This window comes from Corapipo altera, unplaced genomic scaffold (assembly GCF_003945725.1).
Source record: "Corapipo altera isolate COAL_440 unplaced genomic scaffold, ASM394572v1 44b, whole genome shotgun sequence".
Classification (NCBI taxonomy): Eukaryota; Metazoa; Chordata; class Aves; order Passeriformes; family Pipridae; genus Corapipo; species Corapipo altera.
In genome coordinates, this window is record NW_020884932.1 from 3,081,759 (window position 1) to 3,099,345 (window position 17,587).

General features: G+C 36.0%; 1 protein-coding gene across 7 annotated transcripts in view; it reads left to right on the forward strand.

The window, feature by feature from the left end:
- Positions 1-17,587, forward strand: part of ULK4 (unc-51 like kinase 4) — a 225,432-nt gene that overhangs the window by 56,982 nt on the left and 150,863 nt on the right. For all 7 annotated transcript variants that reach the window (XR_003530337.1, XR_003530336.1, XM_027659556.1 and 4 more), the window contains exons 20-22: positions 1,615-1,776; positions 9,666-9,848; positions 15,030-15,157. Coding sequence is in view for 5 of the 7 variants with exons in the window: in XM_027659556.1 (XP_027515357.1) it covers positions 1,615-1,776; positions 9,666-9,848; positions 15,030-15,157 (473 nt within the window). In the remaining 2 variants the exon portion in view is untranslated. The remainder of the gene's footprint in view (positions 1-1,614; positions 1,777-9,665; positions 9,849-15,029; positions 15,158-17,587) is intronic.

Sequence of the window (17,587 nt, forward strand, 5' to 3'; positions counted from 1 at the left end):
CTTCTGGTCTGTGAATCAGAAGGAAGACCACAGAAATCAATGAAGTTTTATAAAAGAGTGTAACTGATTTAGATGGAAATTGGCTTCGGTATTTCTTTTAACTGTTCTGAGTAGATCTGCAGTTCTTTGGAGGAACAGGAAGGATTAACATGAAAATGATGAATACAAAATTTTCTATTTTTTTTTTTACAGCATTATACTAGGGTTTCCAAATATATCTACATGAGTATCTATATTTTAAAATACCTAAGTCAGTAGAAGGAAGAGTAGCTATTGAGTATATTTTTAATGAAGTTCTCCCCTTTGGGAAGGCTTTTGTACTGCTTTCTGAAAGGTCTCATTGTCATTGCTCAAAGTTGTTGGTGGCTCTGATTGTAAAGATAAATGTCAGAAATCCAAAGGTTAGCAGGATAATATTAGAGATTAGTTTAAGAAAGAAATCAATTAGATATTATGATGAATTATTTGTGAAGCCAGGCTATGAGGACAAATTCTTACATTAAAATTCACTCTTGCTGACTTCAAGAATGCCATTTAAGGCATTGTTGAAAGACTTCATTTATTCTGTAATTAAAGACTGAGATGAGGCGAAGCAATGCATAGCCAAAAAAGCACCAGCAATATATCTTCCAGTTCTGTTAAATACTGATTTTAAGTGAAAGCAGAGTGAAGAAAAAAGAAGAAAGAAGAGATACTAAAGAAATTAGAGGGAAAAGAGAGAGAGAAAAAGTAGGCTGCTTTTAACTGGTATGTATTAAGTTAAGCTTTCATTTGAGTCAGTAACAGTTTTCTTGAGAAAAAACTGCTGCCATGTGATGTTCATGATGTGCTGATTGCTTGTGATTATTCTGACATGACGTTTTTTATTCCACAGAGACATTATAGTATGAATAGTATTACATAGATATTAGAACTGCATGTACAGTGGCTCTCCACAAATGAGTTTGCAGATAAAATGATTTAATTAGTAATAAAAATACTCAGGATTCAGAATCTCTTATGGAAGTTTAGGAATTCATGTAGTAAATGGGACACAATAATTTGTCTTAAACATTGTTCAGGATTGTCTGTTTCAGGAGAAGAAGAGAGGGGTGTTAAGTTGCAAGAAGGCTTTTTCTTTATCCCAGGGATTGTTGACTCTTCTGAATAAAGAGGGTTTAATGAAATTAATTTAATTTTTCTCTAATGTAACTGTATATCTCATAATCTTGCTATTCAGAGCCTGTTGTATTGATGAGTTTTGACACACATTCATTCATTCAGAAAGTACTGCTCATGGAACACCTCTAACATAACAAAAGCTTTTCATTTTTAATGACTGCATTTAATTTGGGGTGGTCATTTGGAGCCAAAAGGTTTAGTACTAAGTTATACTTGTACTAAATTGTCTTTGCATTAGAAGGCAAAGTGGAGGGAAGTAGGATCTGTAAACATAACTTGGTCACAACGTGAGGTTTCCTATGAAATTACTTTGGCATGTGTCAAATAAAATTAAGAAACCACAACAAGACAATATACATGGAATAAAATGTGGACATAGGTGATAGTTTAAAAACAAATCAGAAATATTAGAAACATTTGTACATGAGTTTCCCTTTCCTCTCCTTCTTACAGGAAGACCGAGTAGTGAACCATTTGGCAGCAAAGATAATTGAAAATGTTTGCACTACTCGTGCATGCCATGCACAAGGATTTATTACAGGAGAAATTGGACCTGTCTTGTGGTACCTTTTCACACATTCTGCAGTAGATTCTTTGAAGATAACTGCTGTTTCGGTAAGGAATTTCCTTCTGTGACATAGAAATGTTTTGGTGTTGAAAAACATTCTAAATTGACACTGAAACATGTTTGAGCATGTTTGCTGTGTGTGTGTGTATTTATATTTCAGACTACATTAAAATATGTTTTAAAAACTTCTGAAACTGAAAAGTGCACGCATTACAGTTCCATGCTTATGAAAAGTCCTTGTGATTCATCATTTTCTGGAACATATATTTTCTTATACTGGTAATCATGAGTTATGTTTGAAAAGTTTAAACTTTCAAAGAATCAATTAAATTTTTGCTAAGTTTAAGTTTCTTTTTTGTATGGTGTTTTAAATGAGAAGTGTTTGTTCTCTTTTATCACAGACTTAATTAGAAGACTTATTTGATATCATCATGTTACTCTCTATAAAATTGTCAGGGCTAGTCTTTGCACTGAATTTTTAATGTAATATAGGATGATAACAGGACAAACAGAGCTATGTTGTGGAAGAAAAAGTTTTGGAACAAAAGGACTTGTGAGATAGAAAATACTTAGCAGGTCTGTGACTTTAACTGTATCTCTTGTTGACAAAACAAAAGCATTACCCACCAATACAGGTAATATTTTAGAACTGAACAATAGGTCGTCTTATTTTAAATGAAGTGTGATAAGTGGATACTCATTTCCTAAGTAGAGGTCAGGCTCACTGGTGAGTTCACTGTTGGCCTCCCAGATGGGAAATGGTAGCGGTTCTCCTGCAACAGCGTGCAGGTAGACACATCTAGCATTGAGGCAATAAAAGAGAGAGAATTAAAAATATATATGATGTGTGGCTGAAGAAATAAATAGTAGGATAAATTGATAATTTAAAACATATATGTATTTATTAATTATTTATCTCGTGTATATTTATGGCAGAGTCTTGCCTGGGACATACTGCTCAAATATTGGGAAAATGTCTTGACATTTTAGAACAGGAAACTTATTGAGTAAAATACATGTTACAGAAGCCTTTGCACCTGAAATTCTTTGCAAAAACACTCTTAGGACTTTTATGGATAGAGAATTGTCAGTCTCTAAATATGTAAAGTATATGTGTGAGTGTCTATTAGACTGCTTTTCCAGACAGGGTCTTTTTGATACTTTACCTGTTTGAGCTGTGAGTTTTATGCTTACATCGTGACTGTATATATAGTAAAAGACTTAAGATTAGAGTTATAATTTCCTTTACTTACTGGGTTTTTAAAGTAGCCTGCTTGATCTTCTTTCCTACCACTACTTTTGCTATAAGGGATGTTTCATATCTTGTGCTTTCTGTTCTTGTCAATCACTAGACTGGGCACTTGTTATTTTTTTGCTATTAGGTCATAGCCCTTTATTTTTATCTCTTTCAGCTCATCCTGAAGTTTTATTCCTGTTTCTCTGCCTATCCACTTGGAGAACTTTGCTTTTTCATTTACCATTCCTTTGACTCCTACAGCAGACTTCCAGAACTGCTCCATTTGCAGGACCCAGTTGGCCAGTTATACGTATTTTGTGTACCACAGTGACCAGCATATCCCAGAGAAACTGTCTGTCTCAATTACATTCAGACAATGAGCAAAGAAAGATCATCAGAGGAAATGTGTGGGTTTGTCTTTTGGTTTTTTTGCTATTGAAAAGTCGGTTTCTTCTTGGACAATATAATATGCTTGAGGTGGGCAAGAGCTTTTTTCTGTCCAGTAATATGCAGAATTATACTTCTGATTGTCAAGGATAAACTTATCATCAGTGTAGACTCACTACGGCCTTCTGTAGCCATGGGCTCTGAGGTTATCATCAATGCCATAGTTTGCACACTTTGCCCTTAAATTAAGTGTCTAGTTACTATGAGAAATTGTGTTGTTTGTCCCACTCTATCCTCAACCTGTTTTGAGATCCCAGATCATTCGATCCTCCCAAGGCTTTAAGGTTGAGGTGAGTCACTAAGAAATCTTTTCTTTGTCATAGTGTTGATGTTATGGATATCTAGCCTCTCTTAAGCATTACTGATGAGAAGAAAGTCTTCATGCATCTTAAGTGGAAGTTAGCAAAAAATGTGTAAGAGGAAGCTAAAACCTTATTGTAGCCTAGTTTGCCCCTCTTTTTTTCTTTCTTTTTCTCTTTTTGTGTCCATTATCTGCTACCACTACATACTAATCAATAAGGCTTTATTAATTGCTCAGTTCAGTCAAATAGTGCTGGTGTTTGTGTGGTCTCTTCCAAGTGATTGAAAGTATCATAGATTTTCAGTTCCTTAGTTCCTTCACCTCTTGTTCCTGCAGCTGTGATAGAGCAACCTGATCTTTATGGGCTTCTTGCTCAGCTAGGGATATTAAATGCAATGACATGTATAGTAAGTTGCAATATTTATGCTACACATTCAAATTGAATAATCTGACACTCCTGGGTTGACACTGGAATGTGCAATGAAACTGTTTTTGCCAAGCTTTTGCCTCCTGATTTTTTTTTCTTCTGTTTGAAATCTTTGAATTTTTGTTATAAAGCTTATCAGTCCTCAAATACTACTCTAGAAGCCCTCTTATAGATGACATATGTTAGGATGAAGCAATGTGTTTTAGCAGGTCATAATAACTGCAATTACCAGAATTTCCTAGAGAAACTCAGCTGATTTGTGGAACATCCTTTCAATGACAGTTGTCAATCTAAGTAAAAATTATTGCTTTCTATAATCTTATTACCTTTTCTCTCTCAGATTTTTAGCAGTGCATGCTTTGATGTTGAGGCCTGCATTTTGAAAAGATGACCAAGTTGTGTGTGCACACTGAGGTCTGATGAGACAAAATTTCTTCAACATCTTCACAAAATCACATAATATGCCAAGTTGGAAGGGACCCATAATGATCATCGAGTCCAAGACCATCCCCAAGAGTCACATTGTGTGAGAATACTGTCCAAATGCTTCTTGAACTCTGTCAGGCTTGGTGCCTGTGACCACTGCCCTGGGGGGCCTGTTCCAGGACCCAAACACACTCTGGACCCAAACACACTCTGTTCCAGACCCAAACACTTCTGGTTAAGAACCTCTTTCCATTATCCAACTTAAACCTCCCCTGACACAACTTCAGGCCATTCCCTCAGGTCCTGTCACTGACCATCACAGAGAAGAGATCAGTATCTACCCCTTCTCTTCCTCTCATGAGGAAGTCGTAGACTGTGATCAGGTCTCCCCTCAGTCTCCTCCAGGCTGAACAGACTAAGTGACCTCAGCTGCTCCTCATATGGCTTCCCCTCAAGGCTCTTCACCATCTTCATTGTCCTCCTTTGGATGCTCTCTAATAGCTTAATATCTTTCCCTATATTGCAGTGACCAAAACTGCCACAATATTCAAGGTAAGGCTGCACCAGTGCAAAGCAGAGAGGGACAATCCCCTCCCTTGACTGGCTGGCGATGCTTTGCCTGATGCCCCCCAGGATACAGTTGGCCCTCCTGGCTTCCAGGGCACTGCTGACTGATATCCAATTTGCCACAACCAAAACTCCCAGGTCTCTTTCCGTGGTGTTGCTCTTCAGCATCTTATTCCTCAGTCTATATGTACATCCAGGGTTGCCTCATCCCAGGTGCAGAATCTGACACTTCCCCTTGTTGAACTTCATGTGTTTGCTGATTGCCCAGTCCTCTAATTTGTCAAGGTCTCTCTGCAGGACCCAAGATAGAGCCCTGAAGAACCCCACTAGTGACAGGTCACAAGTTCTGTGTTACCCCATTCACTGTAACCCTCCATGCTTGACCCATGAGCCAATTGCTCACCCACCACATGATGTGTTTAATCCAGCTGTGTGCTGGACATTTTGTCTACAAGAATCCTGTGAGAGACAGTATTGAAAGCTTTACTGAAATCCAAGATTACATCAACTGGCTTCCCTTATCAATTGGATGGATTACCTTGTCATAAAAGGAGATCAGGTTTGATAAGCAGGACTTCTGTCTCATGAAGCCATGCTGGCTGTGCCCAATGACTGTTGTCTTTCATGTGTTTTTCAACACCTCTCATAACAATCTTCTGCATAACTTTACCAGGCACTGAAGTGAGACTGACCAGCCTGTAGTTTCTGAGGTCCTCCTTCTTGCCCTTCTTGAAAAGCGGGACAACATTCTCCAAGCATATGTATAAATGTACATATGGACAACAGAAACAAAGCTATAATTGTTCCCAAATAACATCTTTTTCCTGTAAAGGTAATATACTTACTGGGGATCATATCTTTCCCTTGTGTCCTTACTGAGGTTTCAGTCATGCTGGAGGTGGGGCTTACTCCAGACTAACATATTGGAGAGCTTTGAGTGAAAGCAGCAGTGATGAGGGGCTTGCAAGAGTAAGACACATTCAGTCTTCTACATCCTTGGTCAAAGTGCTTTGGTTCTTGTGTTTCTTATCTTCATGGAAATTATTGCTATCCATGTAGCTGAATCCATCTCCTTCTTTCAGATAATTTCACACAGGTATGCTTGGGCCTGAATATGTTCCTTGGTTTTCCCCTCCACTGTTTTGGAGTGTGTTTCCTTTATCAAAGACTGAGATTTAATAATTTTGTATGAAGTGAATTGAACAAGTAAGTTTCTAAAGTAGGATACACTAAGGTGGTACTCTAATCTTTTTGCTGCTTTGTAGTGAAACACTAAAGGAAGAACTTACTAAATGCTTGATATAAATCATGGTTATGTATTAATACTACTGGGGCATTTGGGTATATAATGTTAACTTTAGGAAAAAAAATCAATCAATTGATATTGAAATCTAGTGCAGGCAGATCTTTTACCAGCTGAAGTTTATGGAGATTTCAGTGAGATACTAATTATAAAATACTAATATATTCTTCAGCTATAGTATACTATATGATTTCTGTATTCATTAAATTGTTGCTACAGATATCTAGGCATTTTTATTCTGCATGACCACATAAGCTGATATCATCAGTGTTCTATTTTATTTTATTTCCTGCCTTGTTTGAATGTATCTTGAAGAATTTATTTGTGACTGACATCTATATTCAGATGTTAAAATACATTTCTCTTAAGAAATACATGTGTCATATCTTTACTTAGAGTTACCATTCTGTCTGCAAAGCATCAGCGGTAAGGCACTATGGACTTTTACTTATCATTATTTCAATCAATAATAAAAATCTATCAAGAAGATTCTCTGTCTTCAGTCTCTGGAGTCAAGAAATTACACTTTACCTTTCCCTGCCTGTCAGAGGTGGCAAATGAGGACTGTGTCTCAGTATTATTTTTCTCTTTGGGGTCCAACATGCCTCAGGTAAATATCACATATTTTGCCTGTAGAAAAGTTATGTCTTTTTATCATTTTGCTAGACTTAGAAAAAAAAATCTTTAAGACGTCAAGGTGATATTCTGACAAGCTCAGGAGCAGGAAGAATATTTTCTTTGCAGTATACTGAAAGTTTTTAAATTTTTTTTTTTAAGAATTTAAAGTCTCATTTCTAAGCTTTTTCTGCTGGAAGAGAAGTAACAAAACATAAGCCACTTAACTGGAAATTAGTTTGGGAAAACTCAACACAATATTTTTGGGGATTTGGTTTCTTTTTTTTCTTAAATAATTGGTGCTGAATAGTTTCTTTCAGAGATTTGTGTATTGCAGATACTTTTATGCATTCATTCTCAAACTTGAGAGACATGGAGGACACCCTGGAAGGGTGAATGCTATCCAGTCACATGTGACATGTAAGACCAGAAGGATAGATCATAGAATCATAGAAATCTCAAGTTTGAAGTGACTGATAAGGATGATGAGGCTAGAGTTGGACCTGCTGAGAGAAAAGATGCTGGCTGAGACTGGGCAGAGAGCAGGGACAGAGAAACCAATTCCAGGAGAAGCTCCGACAATGCCTTACTCTCACTGTGAACATTTCCAAGACTGCTGCCTGGAGATACCTTTTATCATTAGTTTCCAATTCCTGCTCCATCACCTTTTGCCCCATTTCCACCTGTTCTCTCCAGATACTGGATCTACTGAAGTGATTTAGAATGCTTTGTCCTGTATCATCCATTAAATTCTATCTTCTGCTTTTCTGCTGAAGTGTTGGGCTCACTCATACAGCAGAGTGCTCTGTGACGTACAAACTACTGGGAGTGTAAGGCTTCTCCCTTTGGCTGTTGCTGGGCTGGAGCTTTCCTTCTGCCTCCAATGCTGCAGTGTGATCCTAGAAGACAGCCATGTCTTTCCTATGAGATTTGCATGGAAGTCATCTGACGGCTTGTGGCTATGGTCACCCTTGTTTGGCAAGGTCTGTAACAGAGAACCAAGGCATTGTCAAGCCTGCATACACCATGTTAGCACACCAAGGTAGCTCCATGTTGCTTTGACACAGTCTGTCCCTGAGTTCCAGCAGTTCATTTGTAATATGACCCTCAAGGATATTTTTAGTGAATGCACATACCTCCTACCCACTCATTTTGAGAACTCTGAATAGAGGTGAAGGGCTGTGTTATGTCTTGGGGAGATAAAGCATGCTGTACTAAGAAACTGAGATTGAGTGTCTGTGGTTTAAAAGAGGGGAGGGGGGAAATAATAAAAGAAGAAAAATTAAAAGCTGCAGTCCATTTGGTTCTTGGACCAGAAAGGACAAGGAAGAGCAAGAGCAGATTAGATGAATAGCAGAACAGCATGAATAACTTGTCTGTTAAGTTCCTGATTTACTGCCTTTTATGCCTTTTTTTTTTTTTTCTAGTTTGTTTTGAGTAATGTTTCTGAGGGCACTGGGGAACTGGGCAGTTTCTGAAGTTCTTACATGGAAAGCTTTTCTCTAGTGATAGTATTCTGTATGTGTAATGATTACAGTTTCTCTTAAATGAGACCTCGCTATTGAGTGCACATCACATAAGCAGCAATTTCTAAATATAGGTGGTCTGAAGAGAACAAAGAAATTGTAAATATTACCTACTTTTCACAGAAGAAAACCACCTTCAAAGTTTTTCCTGAAAATCAATTCAGATTTTCATGTGAATCAAATAATTGACATAAGCTGTTCTCCTATCCTAACAGTACATTCAAACCAAAGAAAAAGAAATTTTTAGTGTTTAAAGCGTCTTTTTATCTTTATCTGTAGAGAACAAAAGCAGTTACAATATCTTGAAGGTTGCATTTTCACAGGTATCAAAAGGAAAAGCTGACTTGGAAATGAATCCACCCTGGAGGTAGTTTGGTAATGTTTGTCAGGAAATAACTAAGTTAGTAAACACTGAACAGGTTTGTGCCCATTTCACTGGAGCATGGTCACTTGTCTGCTTTTTCTGTTGGAATTTAATCACTCATTTGTGCAAATCAACCATTTTGAGAATAGTTTGCATGTTTATTATACTAACCAATGTTCCGTAACGAGTATCTAGATCTGAAATAGTATAGATTCTAGATAGTGAACATATCAGATTATGGTCCATGAGCAGAGAGAGAGAAAATGTCCATCTTTAGGGGGGCTAGAATTTCTGTAGTGTGTGCCATGTCTGTAATTTCTGCTCCCTGTACTCCTTGCTACTACAGTGTTATCTAATGCTGCCTACATTCTGTGCTTGACAAAAGACTCAAACATGGACATGTGCTACTCCAATATTATTCTTCTATAGAGGAAAAGAGTGACTCTGTTTGATGTTGGTGTTGGTGTAGCAAATATTTGAATTTCAGCTGTATGGAGTGTATAGCACTATATTTAGAAGAATTCCAAGTCTCTAAAAATAAGTAATCTTTTCCCCTAATATCCCCAATCTTTCTCCTAATTTTTCCCTTAATCTTATGAATGAATCTGTATGAATTCCTTATATTCCTAAACTACTGGAAAATTCACCACCTGCTTTTAATTTCCGTTATCTTTCTTGAGATAATAACAAAATAAATAACAATTTATTTTTTTACTTTTGTAGGCTTTATGCAGAATTACTCGTTCCTCACCTAGTGCTTTCCAGAGTGTCATTGAAAAAGTGGGATTAACAGCCGTACTAAATTCCTTGGCAAATGGAATATGCAAAATTCAGCAGTACATGCTCACCATGTTTTCAGCAATGTTGTCGTGTGGGATTCATCTACAGAGATTGATTCAAGAAAAGGTTTGATTTCAGATTAATATTATTCAGTGGCATGGAGTTCCACTAAGGAAAAGTTAAAGTTTACTCTGATAGTGGTTTTGGGTTCTCAAAATGCTTAACTCAGTGACATTTACATATCTAAATAGCAGGAAATGATGAATGTGTTTATTTTATATTTTTATTTGCTTAAAATCTAAATAGTAAGGTATATAGTTTTTCTTTCTCTCTCACAGAACTTCAAGAAATGGTACTAATGGGTGTATGCATTGTTACTGCAGCTAGAATTCAATCAATTCAGAAAACTCTGACCACAACTGATAATAAGTAAAATCAATAAGGAATGTGTAAGGCTAGCTATTTGACATAGCTCTTTTAGCCATTTAAAAGGGAAAATAATGAGTGTCCTGATTAAATCCGAAGCTGTGCTTTATGTTCTCCTTAAAAGACCTTAGGCCAATTTGTAAGTGAAATGTCTTGCAGACATTAAAATGTCTAGAATTTTAATACCTTAGGGTTTTCTTTTTAGTGTCACTGAATAAAACTTCTAGGTTTGATATATGTCTAATATAATTTTTGGTAGAGGTGATTCAAAGCTTTATATTTTTATCACCAAATTATTCTGTGTTTAGACAAACTGTTTACTTTTTTGGCAGTATGTGCACAGTTCATAAACAAAAGTAATCTCCCTCTCCTTGGAAAAGATAAAAATCACAAAGAAAGTAGAACCTCTAGCTCTTGTTTTCATCAGAAACTCTGTTGCAATGTATGTTGTAACCTGACAGTCATCTTGACTATAATTATATATATTAGTATTAGTACATATTAGTATTAGTTGAGAGAGTATTAGGGTATTGAGTATTAGGATATTAGTTGAGAGAGTTTTGTTTCTCTACACGTTGTTTTAACATGATATTTAAATTAAATCAATCTACTGTTTTCCACCCATCTCTTCTTGCAGACTGAAATCACTCATTCTCTTCCTAAACGTAATTTCTGTACCACTATCAGAATTTCGTGAGTGCGTATCAGCTGGCCTTAAGCTTTCCACACATTCCACAGCAGCACTAACAGGTGGCAAATTGTCCTGTAATGATGTTGCAGTTTCTAATAGTGCACATTAGTGTGAGTTGATGGTACAGTCAGAGAAATATTGTCAAAAATTATTTATTTGAACATTCGGAGAAAGAGTGCAATGTGTAGCAAGCTTATGGCTACAGCATGGTGCTTTCTGTGAAGAATTTCTTGATTATATAGGACTTATATTGCTAAAAGGACTCTCTTACAGATACTGAATTTCTTATGACTAATTGCTAAAAGGATTCCCTTTCCAATCCTGCAGCTCTTATGAACAATTTTAGTCAAATTTTGCAGATTAGAAAATTGAAATACAGGTAAATATGGACATTCCTTTAATGGCATATATCAAACTAATTATAGAAGTGGGAATAGTACCCGAAGCTGTAGCTGAAAAACATTGTACTTTAAAAACTCATAAAGTGGGTCTTTATGTGCCCACATTTGATAACTGTACCTGCCTCACAGGTTCAGACAAACCTATATCTCATAGAATGTTTATTTTATCCAAATTATATTGTAGGATTTTGAAAGCAGAAACTAGATTTCTGTTTTTCTTAAATGGGATCTAAAAATGTAATCCTGCTCATGTATTGAATTACCAGATGCTGTCACGTTACACGGAGTAATAATATTTTAATGCTGAACATTGAATTGAATACTCCATGCACTTTTCAATATTCCATGCTCATGGCACACAAGTCCACCTTAATGAGAGAAGGGAAAAGTGGGTAGTGTTGGCCTACAAATTATTTTACCTTCTGTAGAATTCTTGTGTACTATAGCTTAAGAGGAAGGAGGACTTCAGTGTCACACAGAAGTTTCATATGACTGCAAACCAACATATTAAAAGATGCTTAAAGATACAAATTCAAGATGGAGATAATTTAGCTTTTGTGTGTTGTCTAAAAACTCCTTTAGTTTATAAGACTTACTTAGGACTGCCTTTGTTTTCTTCTCCCTTCAAGAACAGCAATAAAAACCACTTACAAAATAAAAACCAGAAGACAAGGAAAAGTGTAGTTCTGTGATCATGTAACTACTATAAATCTTCAGAGAACTACAATAGCTAAAAGGGACTGGGTTTTGTCCCTCTCTGATACAGAGCCTTTCTATTTTAATTTTTTTTTGGAAACTAAAATAGTTGAAATTATGTTTTTAAAATAAAGTGTGGAAAAAGAACTCAAAATCTTTGACGTGCTATAGAAGTAGATAAAAATACCACTGCTAACTACTTTCATCTGGCTGTCAAGATTCATTCAATGGATGCAATAGTGAAATAGGGGTCCAACTGTTCTTCCCTTTTGTAGCCAATTTGAAAATGTCTTTGCTTTTGTTTTAAACTAGATTTGCATTATTAGTAAGGGTATACAATATAAAATCATGATCTTCTCGCAGTTGACAGTGCAATGAAAAAGAGTGTCCTTACCCTACAGAGTCTCCATGAATACATCAAACAGTTACAGGGGAGGGAAGAAAAGTACAGCAATGAAACAATTATTAATTAATGTATTTTGAGGTATTTTGCTGATTTTTGGCTTTTCAGACAGACTGAGTCCTACTGTTCAGCAAAGATGTGCTTCAGATTTTCTTTGGATAAACTGTTGTTGTTTTGCAGTCCTCAGACCAGCCAGAAAAGCAAATTCCCAAATGTCACATTTATTTCTTAAGCTAGGCTATTAGAATATTCCCAGATAAGTCTGATGTAACTCATTTTAATTGCTGATGTTGTCTTAACCCATGGTAACCCCACATGTAGCATTGAAATATCCTTGCTTTCCAGAGCATGAGGACTCAAAGTAGTCAGATGTGCCTTGGCTTGTACTTGCATGTGTCTTTGTCATGGTGTCTCTGTGCATGGTCTGTCAAGTCCATTTATGTTAGCACAGTCAATGTTGCATTATATATAGTCCTTGACTAAGTCTGAGGTTTTATGGGGTTTCATAACAAGAAAACGTTTTTTGTTCCTTTGAGTAATTTCATTAGAAAAAACCAAACCAACCAACCAACCAAAAACTAAACCACAAACCACACTTCATTAAAAATTCAACCTTTGCTTTTAGGAGATTGTAAATTAAGAACTGTACTGCTGCAAATTCGTACTGGAGGAACTACAAGTCATACTCTGTGAGCTGCTGAAGTGTTTAAAGCAGGAAACTTTATACAGCTTGTAGTTTTTAACCACAAGATTAAGGAACTCTTCTGTTTATTAAGTAAATTGTTGAAATACAGAAAACCAGTTCTAGAATAATTAGTATCAGTTTGTTTTTCTGGGATTTTTGTAGTTACTGTCTGCGATGACTGCTTTTGAAGACACTCTTAAAATGCATCCGAGTAAATATCCGAGTAAAATCTGATTGTTTCTTGGCCAACTCTGGTACTCCTGTTCTTCTTCTGTTCTCTCTAAAGATGTATAGTTAGTTGTTGCAAAGGCTGTCTCTAATAAACTACCTTCAGTGTTGATTTGCAGTTGTTCTATCAACAAAAGAAGAATTTGAATAATGCTTTTTATGTTAAATGTGCCTCACACAACAGGATTCTAGACTTTGTACACAACGTGCAGGTGTAAACTGCACACTTGTTCTGCAGTGTCAGTCCCTTGAGAATCCAGCTCAACTGTTTGAAGGTAGTTTCTTTTGATGAGGGCATTTGTGCTCAGTCTAATTCTTGCATAGAGCCAGTTTACAAATTCTGGCTTAGTTTTTAATTCTGATTTTGGTTTGGGTTCTTTTGTTTTGGTTTGGTTTGGTTTTTTTTTTGAGAAGAAGAGAGATTTGAAGTAGGATTTGTGTTTTTAGAACAAGACATTCTGATCATGAGCTGATCCAAAAGTACCATCACTGCTGCCAGCAAGATAATCTTTGAGGATGGATTTTTCTTTTATTTTGTTATTTTTAGCAAGTAGTTCAATTGGTCTTTGTACAAGTACATATAAGTAGCAGATGTTTTTATTCCTTGGAGATAGAAGATACTCCATATAGTTTCTTGGTTGTTTGTTGTTTGTTTTTTTTTTCTTTGATACTTTAGGAATTACAAGATATTGATGGACAGAGCATAAATAATTTTACAACTCATAATACCTAATTATGTTATTCATAGTTTGAGAGCTCCTTTACATTCCAGTGATTCTCAGCTTTATTCCCTTGGAACCTGAGGCAGTACACATGAATCTCATGTCTTTCCACCTGTCAGACCACATTCCAGAAACTAGAGAAGAAAATCCATTCAATATACAGGGTGAAAAAAGAAAGAAGAAAAAAACAAAGCTATGATTTCAGAGCCCAGTCAGCTAACCATTGTTAAACTTCTGTAGGGAAACATTTTATGGTTATTCTTTATTTATCACTATCCTTGTTAAACTTTTTTAATTGTTCTTTTATTTGGATTTACAGGTAGGAGTGAGTTAGCAAGGATCTTGGAAACATATAAATTGACCTTATTGTAGGAATGGAGAATGGTCAGTGGGTTATGAAAGTCATGGCTCCTTACTGCTTGTGGTTTATCCTTTTTCTTTATGAGTCCTAATTTTGTTTTTTTCCTTGAAAAGATGTTGTTCACTTTATGAACCCTTAATAAAATTGGTTTAGATAAGAACAATCAGAGATGGTAGAAACAGTTTCACCATCTATTTGGAGCATCTTGTATAAAATTTGGGGTCTAATGTAGACAAGATTGTATCCAACTAAGGTGTTGTTTTTAATCTTCCTGCATATATGGGAATGAAGAGGCAAAAATGTAATCATATTTGTGCTTAAATATTTATGTATTCTGAAAATAATTCAGTCTTCTTTTAAAATAAATATATTCAAATATCCTATGTTTAAGGTAAGACATTTTAAAATGTAAGTTTTATCATCTTTTGTAGTTAATCTCATGCCATTTTGGACAGTACATTAGATAGTGTTTACTTGGTACACTAGCATTTGTGAATATGTTCAAAGCTGCTTTGCTGTGGGACAGTCTCTCTTGGGCAGAATTTATTTGCTAGTGTTTTATGGATTTTTTTTTTTTCATGAGACATTAAAAGTGCCTTACTAACACAGAATACACATGAAAATGAGGAAATTTTATATGTATATAGTGTTACAATACGGTGTGAGTAATGTATTTGTGTTTATTTCCACCAAGGATTTTGTGACTACAATTACTCGATTACTTGAAAGTCCTTCAACTTTTATTCGAGCAAAAGCCTTTCTGGTCCTGCTACAAGTTTTGATCAATAACAGGGAGATGTTGCTACTCAGTTGTCAAACAAGGTAAGGTGATAAAGGAAGATAATTAGAGATATAATATTTAAAGTTGTACCTGAAATACTTTAAAATGTGTGGTATTTTTGAGCCAGTGTTTTAGAAGTGAACTGTTTTCTGTGTGATATGAATCCTTTCATTCATGAGAATATAAAGAAAAGAGTGTTCTCTTTTGTCTGGGGTCATCAGGTGACACTAACAAGTGGAAACCACTGTGTTACAGGAACAGTCTGTTTTGTAAAGGAACTTGTGGTCTCAGTGAACATTAGCAAGGACAAGATTTTGCTTTGGGTATGGCAAAACAAATACAGCAATAGCGAGTTGTTATGGTGGGAAAAGCAAAATAAAAGGTTCTGTCATGTACCTTCCTCATCTTGGAGTCTAGTATTTGGAGAAATGTCTGACAGAAATCCTGCATGGACAGTTATTCTTTGTTTATTTATACCTAAGATATTATGTGAAAGAGAAGAAATGTAATAATTTTTATCAACAATTTGGTTTATTTATAATCCTTTCTGATGGGCACCCTGTCTGAAGACAATGTGTTGTGAATTTGGGCTGTGATTTTTGACTTTATTCTGCTGTTTTATTGTGATGCTCTGGACATAGCTGACTAGGGACCAATACATAATGTAACACATTAGGTAAAACAATAGGAAAGCCTTATAGCAGTTTGTTGAATTGACAAACTGGTTTTCTTGATTGTTATCTTCATAATTGTTATTTAGTGACCAGTATCTCTCTTGATGGAGTAGATCATCTAGCCTAAAATCTTTATCTTATATCCAGAAAGTAAGCTTGTTACAGAGAGAAGAAATGACCCATTAAGTGTGGAGACAGCTACTTTCATAATATCGTGAACTCTGGAAGAATTTTATTACACCCAGTAGAGATACTGGATACTCATTGACTTACACTGTTAAATTCCTGTTGGAGTATTTTAGTTAAATGTCTCCAGTTCTGTGACAGAAAAATTACTTCAAAATTAAGACTCATAAATTCAAAATTGCTAGTACAGTAAGCAATAATCTATTTGATATACTCAGGTTCTCTTTATGAAGGTGTTTGAGTTGATAAATATAAAGAGTATGTAGTAAAATGTGCAACTATTCCAACTATTTAATGGTTTGTCTTCAGCAGTTGCAGCTAATGTTTGTAACAGGATTTATATTGCCTTAGATGATAAAATCTGTTTATGATAACGATAATCAATATAAGGCAATTTTTCTGTGTGCATCACTTAAAGGATGATGCAGATGATAAAACACTAATAACCGTTTCATCACAACACTGCATATAACTACAGCTTTGAGTTAAATGTTGTTCAGTTTGGCATTGAAAAAGGCTGGGTTTGAATGGGATAGTGTTAATTTTCTTCATAGTAATTTGTCCTGAAAACAACCCCCTCCTTAGCATGGGGACTGCCCCAGGGCCAGCACCCCAAAGCTATGGAGAGCTGTTCTTCCTGGAAGGCAACAAAGCTGGGGCAGGGTCTGGAGCACAAGTCTAATGAGAAGGAGCTGAGGGAACTGAGGTTGTTTAGCCTGGAGGAAAGGAGGCTCAGGGGAGACCTTACTGCTCTCTGCAACTACCTGAAAGGAGATTGTAGCAAGGGGGATATCTCTCTTTTTTCAAGTAATGAGCCATAGGACAAGAAGAAATGGTCTTAAGTTGTGCCTTAATTTCTTCACTGACAATTTAGACAATAAAATCCTGTTCCCACTGGTAAACTTTGTGATATGTGTCCTTGCAAGTGGTTTTGGAGCTGAAAAAGCTGTGGCATGTGAGGAAAATAGCGTTCTCATCATTATTCCACTCACTGGGAGGGAAGGGCAAGGAAAGGAGAAGGCAGAGTGAAAGGAAGCGAAAGGGAAGGGGGAGTAGGGGAAGAGGAAGTGTAAAGGCAAGCTTATTTTATCTGTGCTGGTGTTATCAAGATGTTATTCCTTGTGTTTTTCTTCTAGTTTTTGCACAAGTATCAGGAAATAAAAGGCAGCAGAAGTAGGCACTGGCTAACCCCCCTTTTCATTGCCAGCAATAAAGATGCCTCTGGGCTGGGAACATGACAAGTACCCCATGTTACAAGTCTTGATTCCTTGAATACAATCTTAAGGCTACTTACCTATGTAACCCCCAATTCTCCAAATCTATCTTAGCATATTTTTAAATTATTCAATTAGTTGCTATGCAGGTATGTAATTCAAGACCTTGACAATGAATGTCACCAATGAAAATTCCTCTAGGACTTCCCAAAGTACTTTGAGAATTTGAGATCTGTGGATAAAAGCATTTATATGTAATAAGAAATCCAATTTTGAAGTGAATTTTTTGTTGCACAATATTGATACAATTCACCTGTTATTCTTTTTTCTGCCTGTTCCATGGTAGTCCATTACATACCTTTTATTCTTCCACATTTGATACAGCTAGCGAAGATAT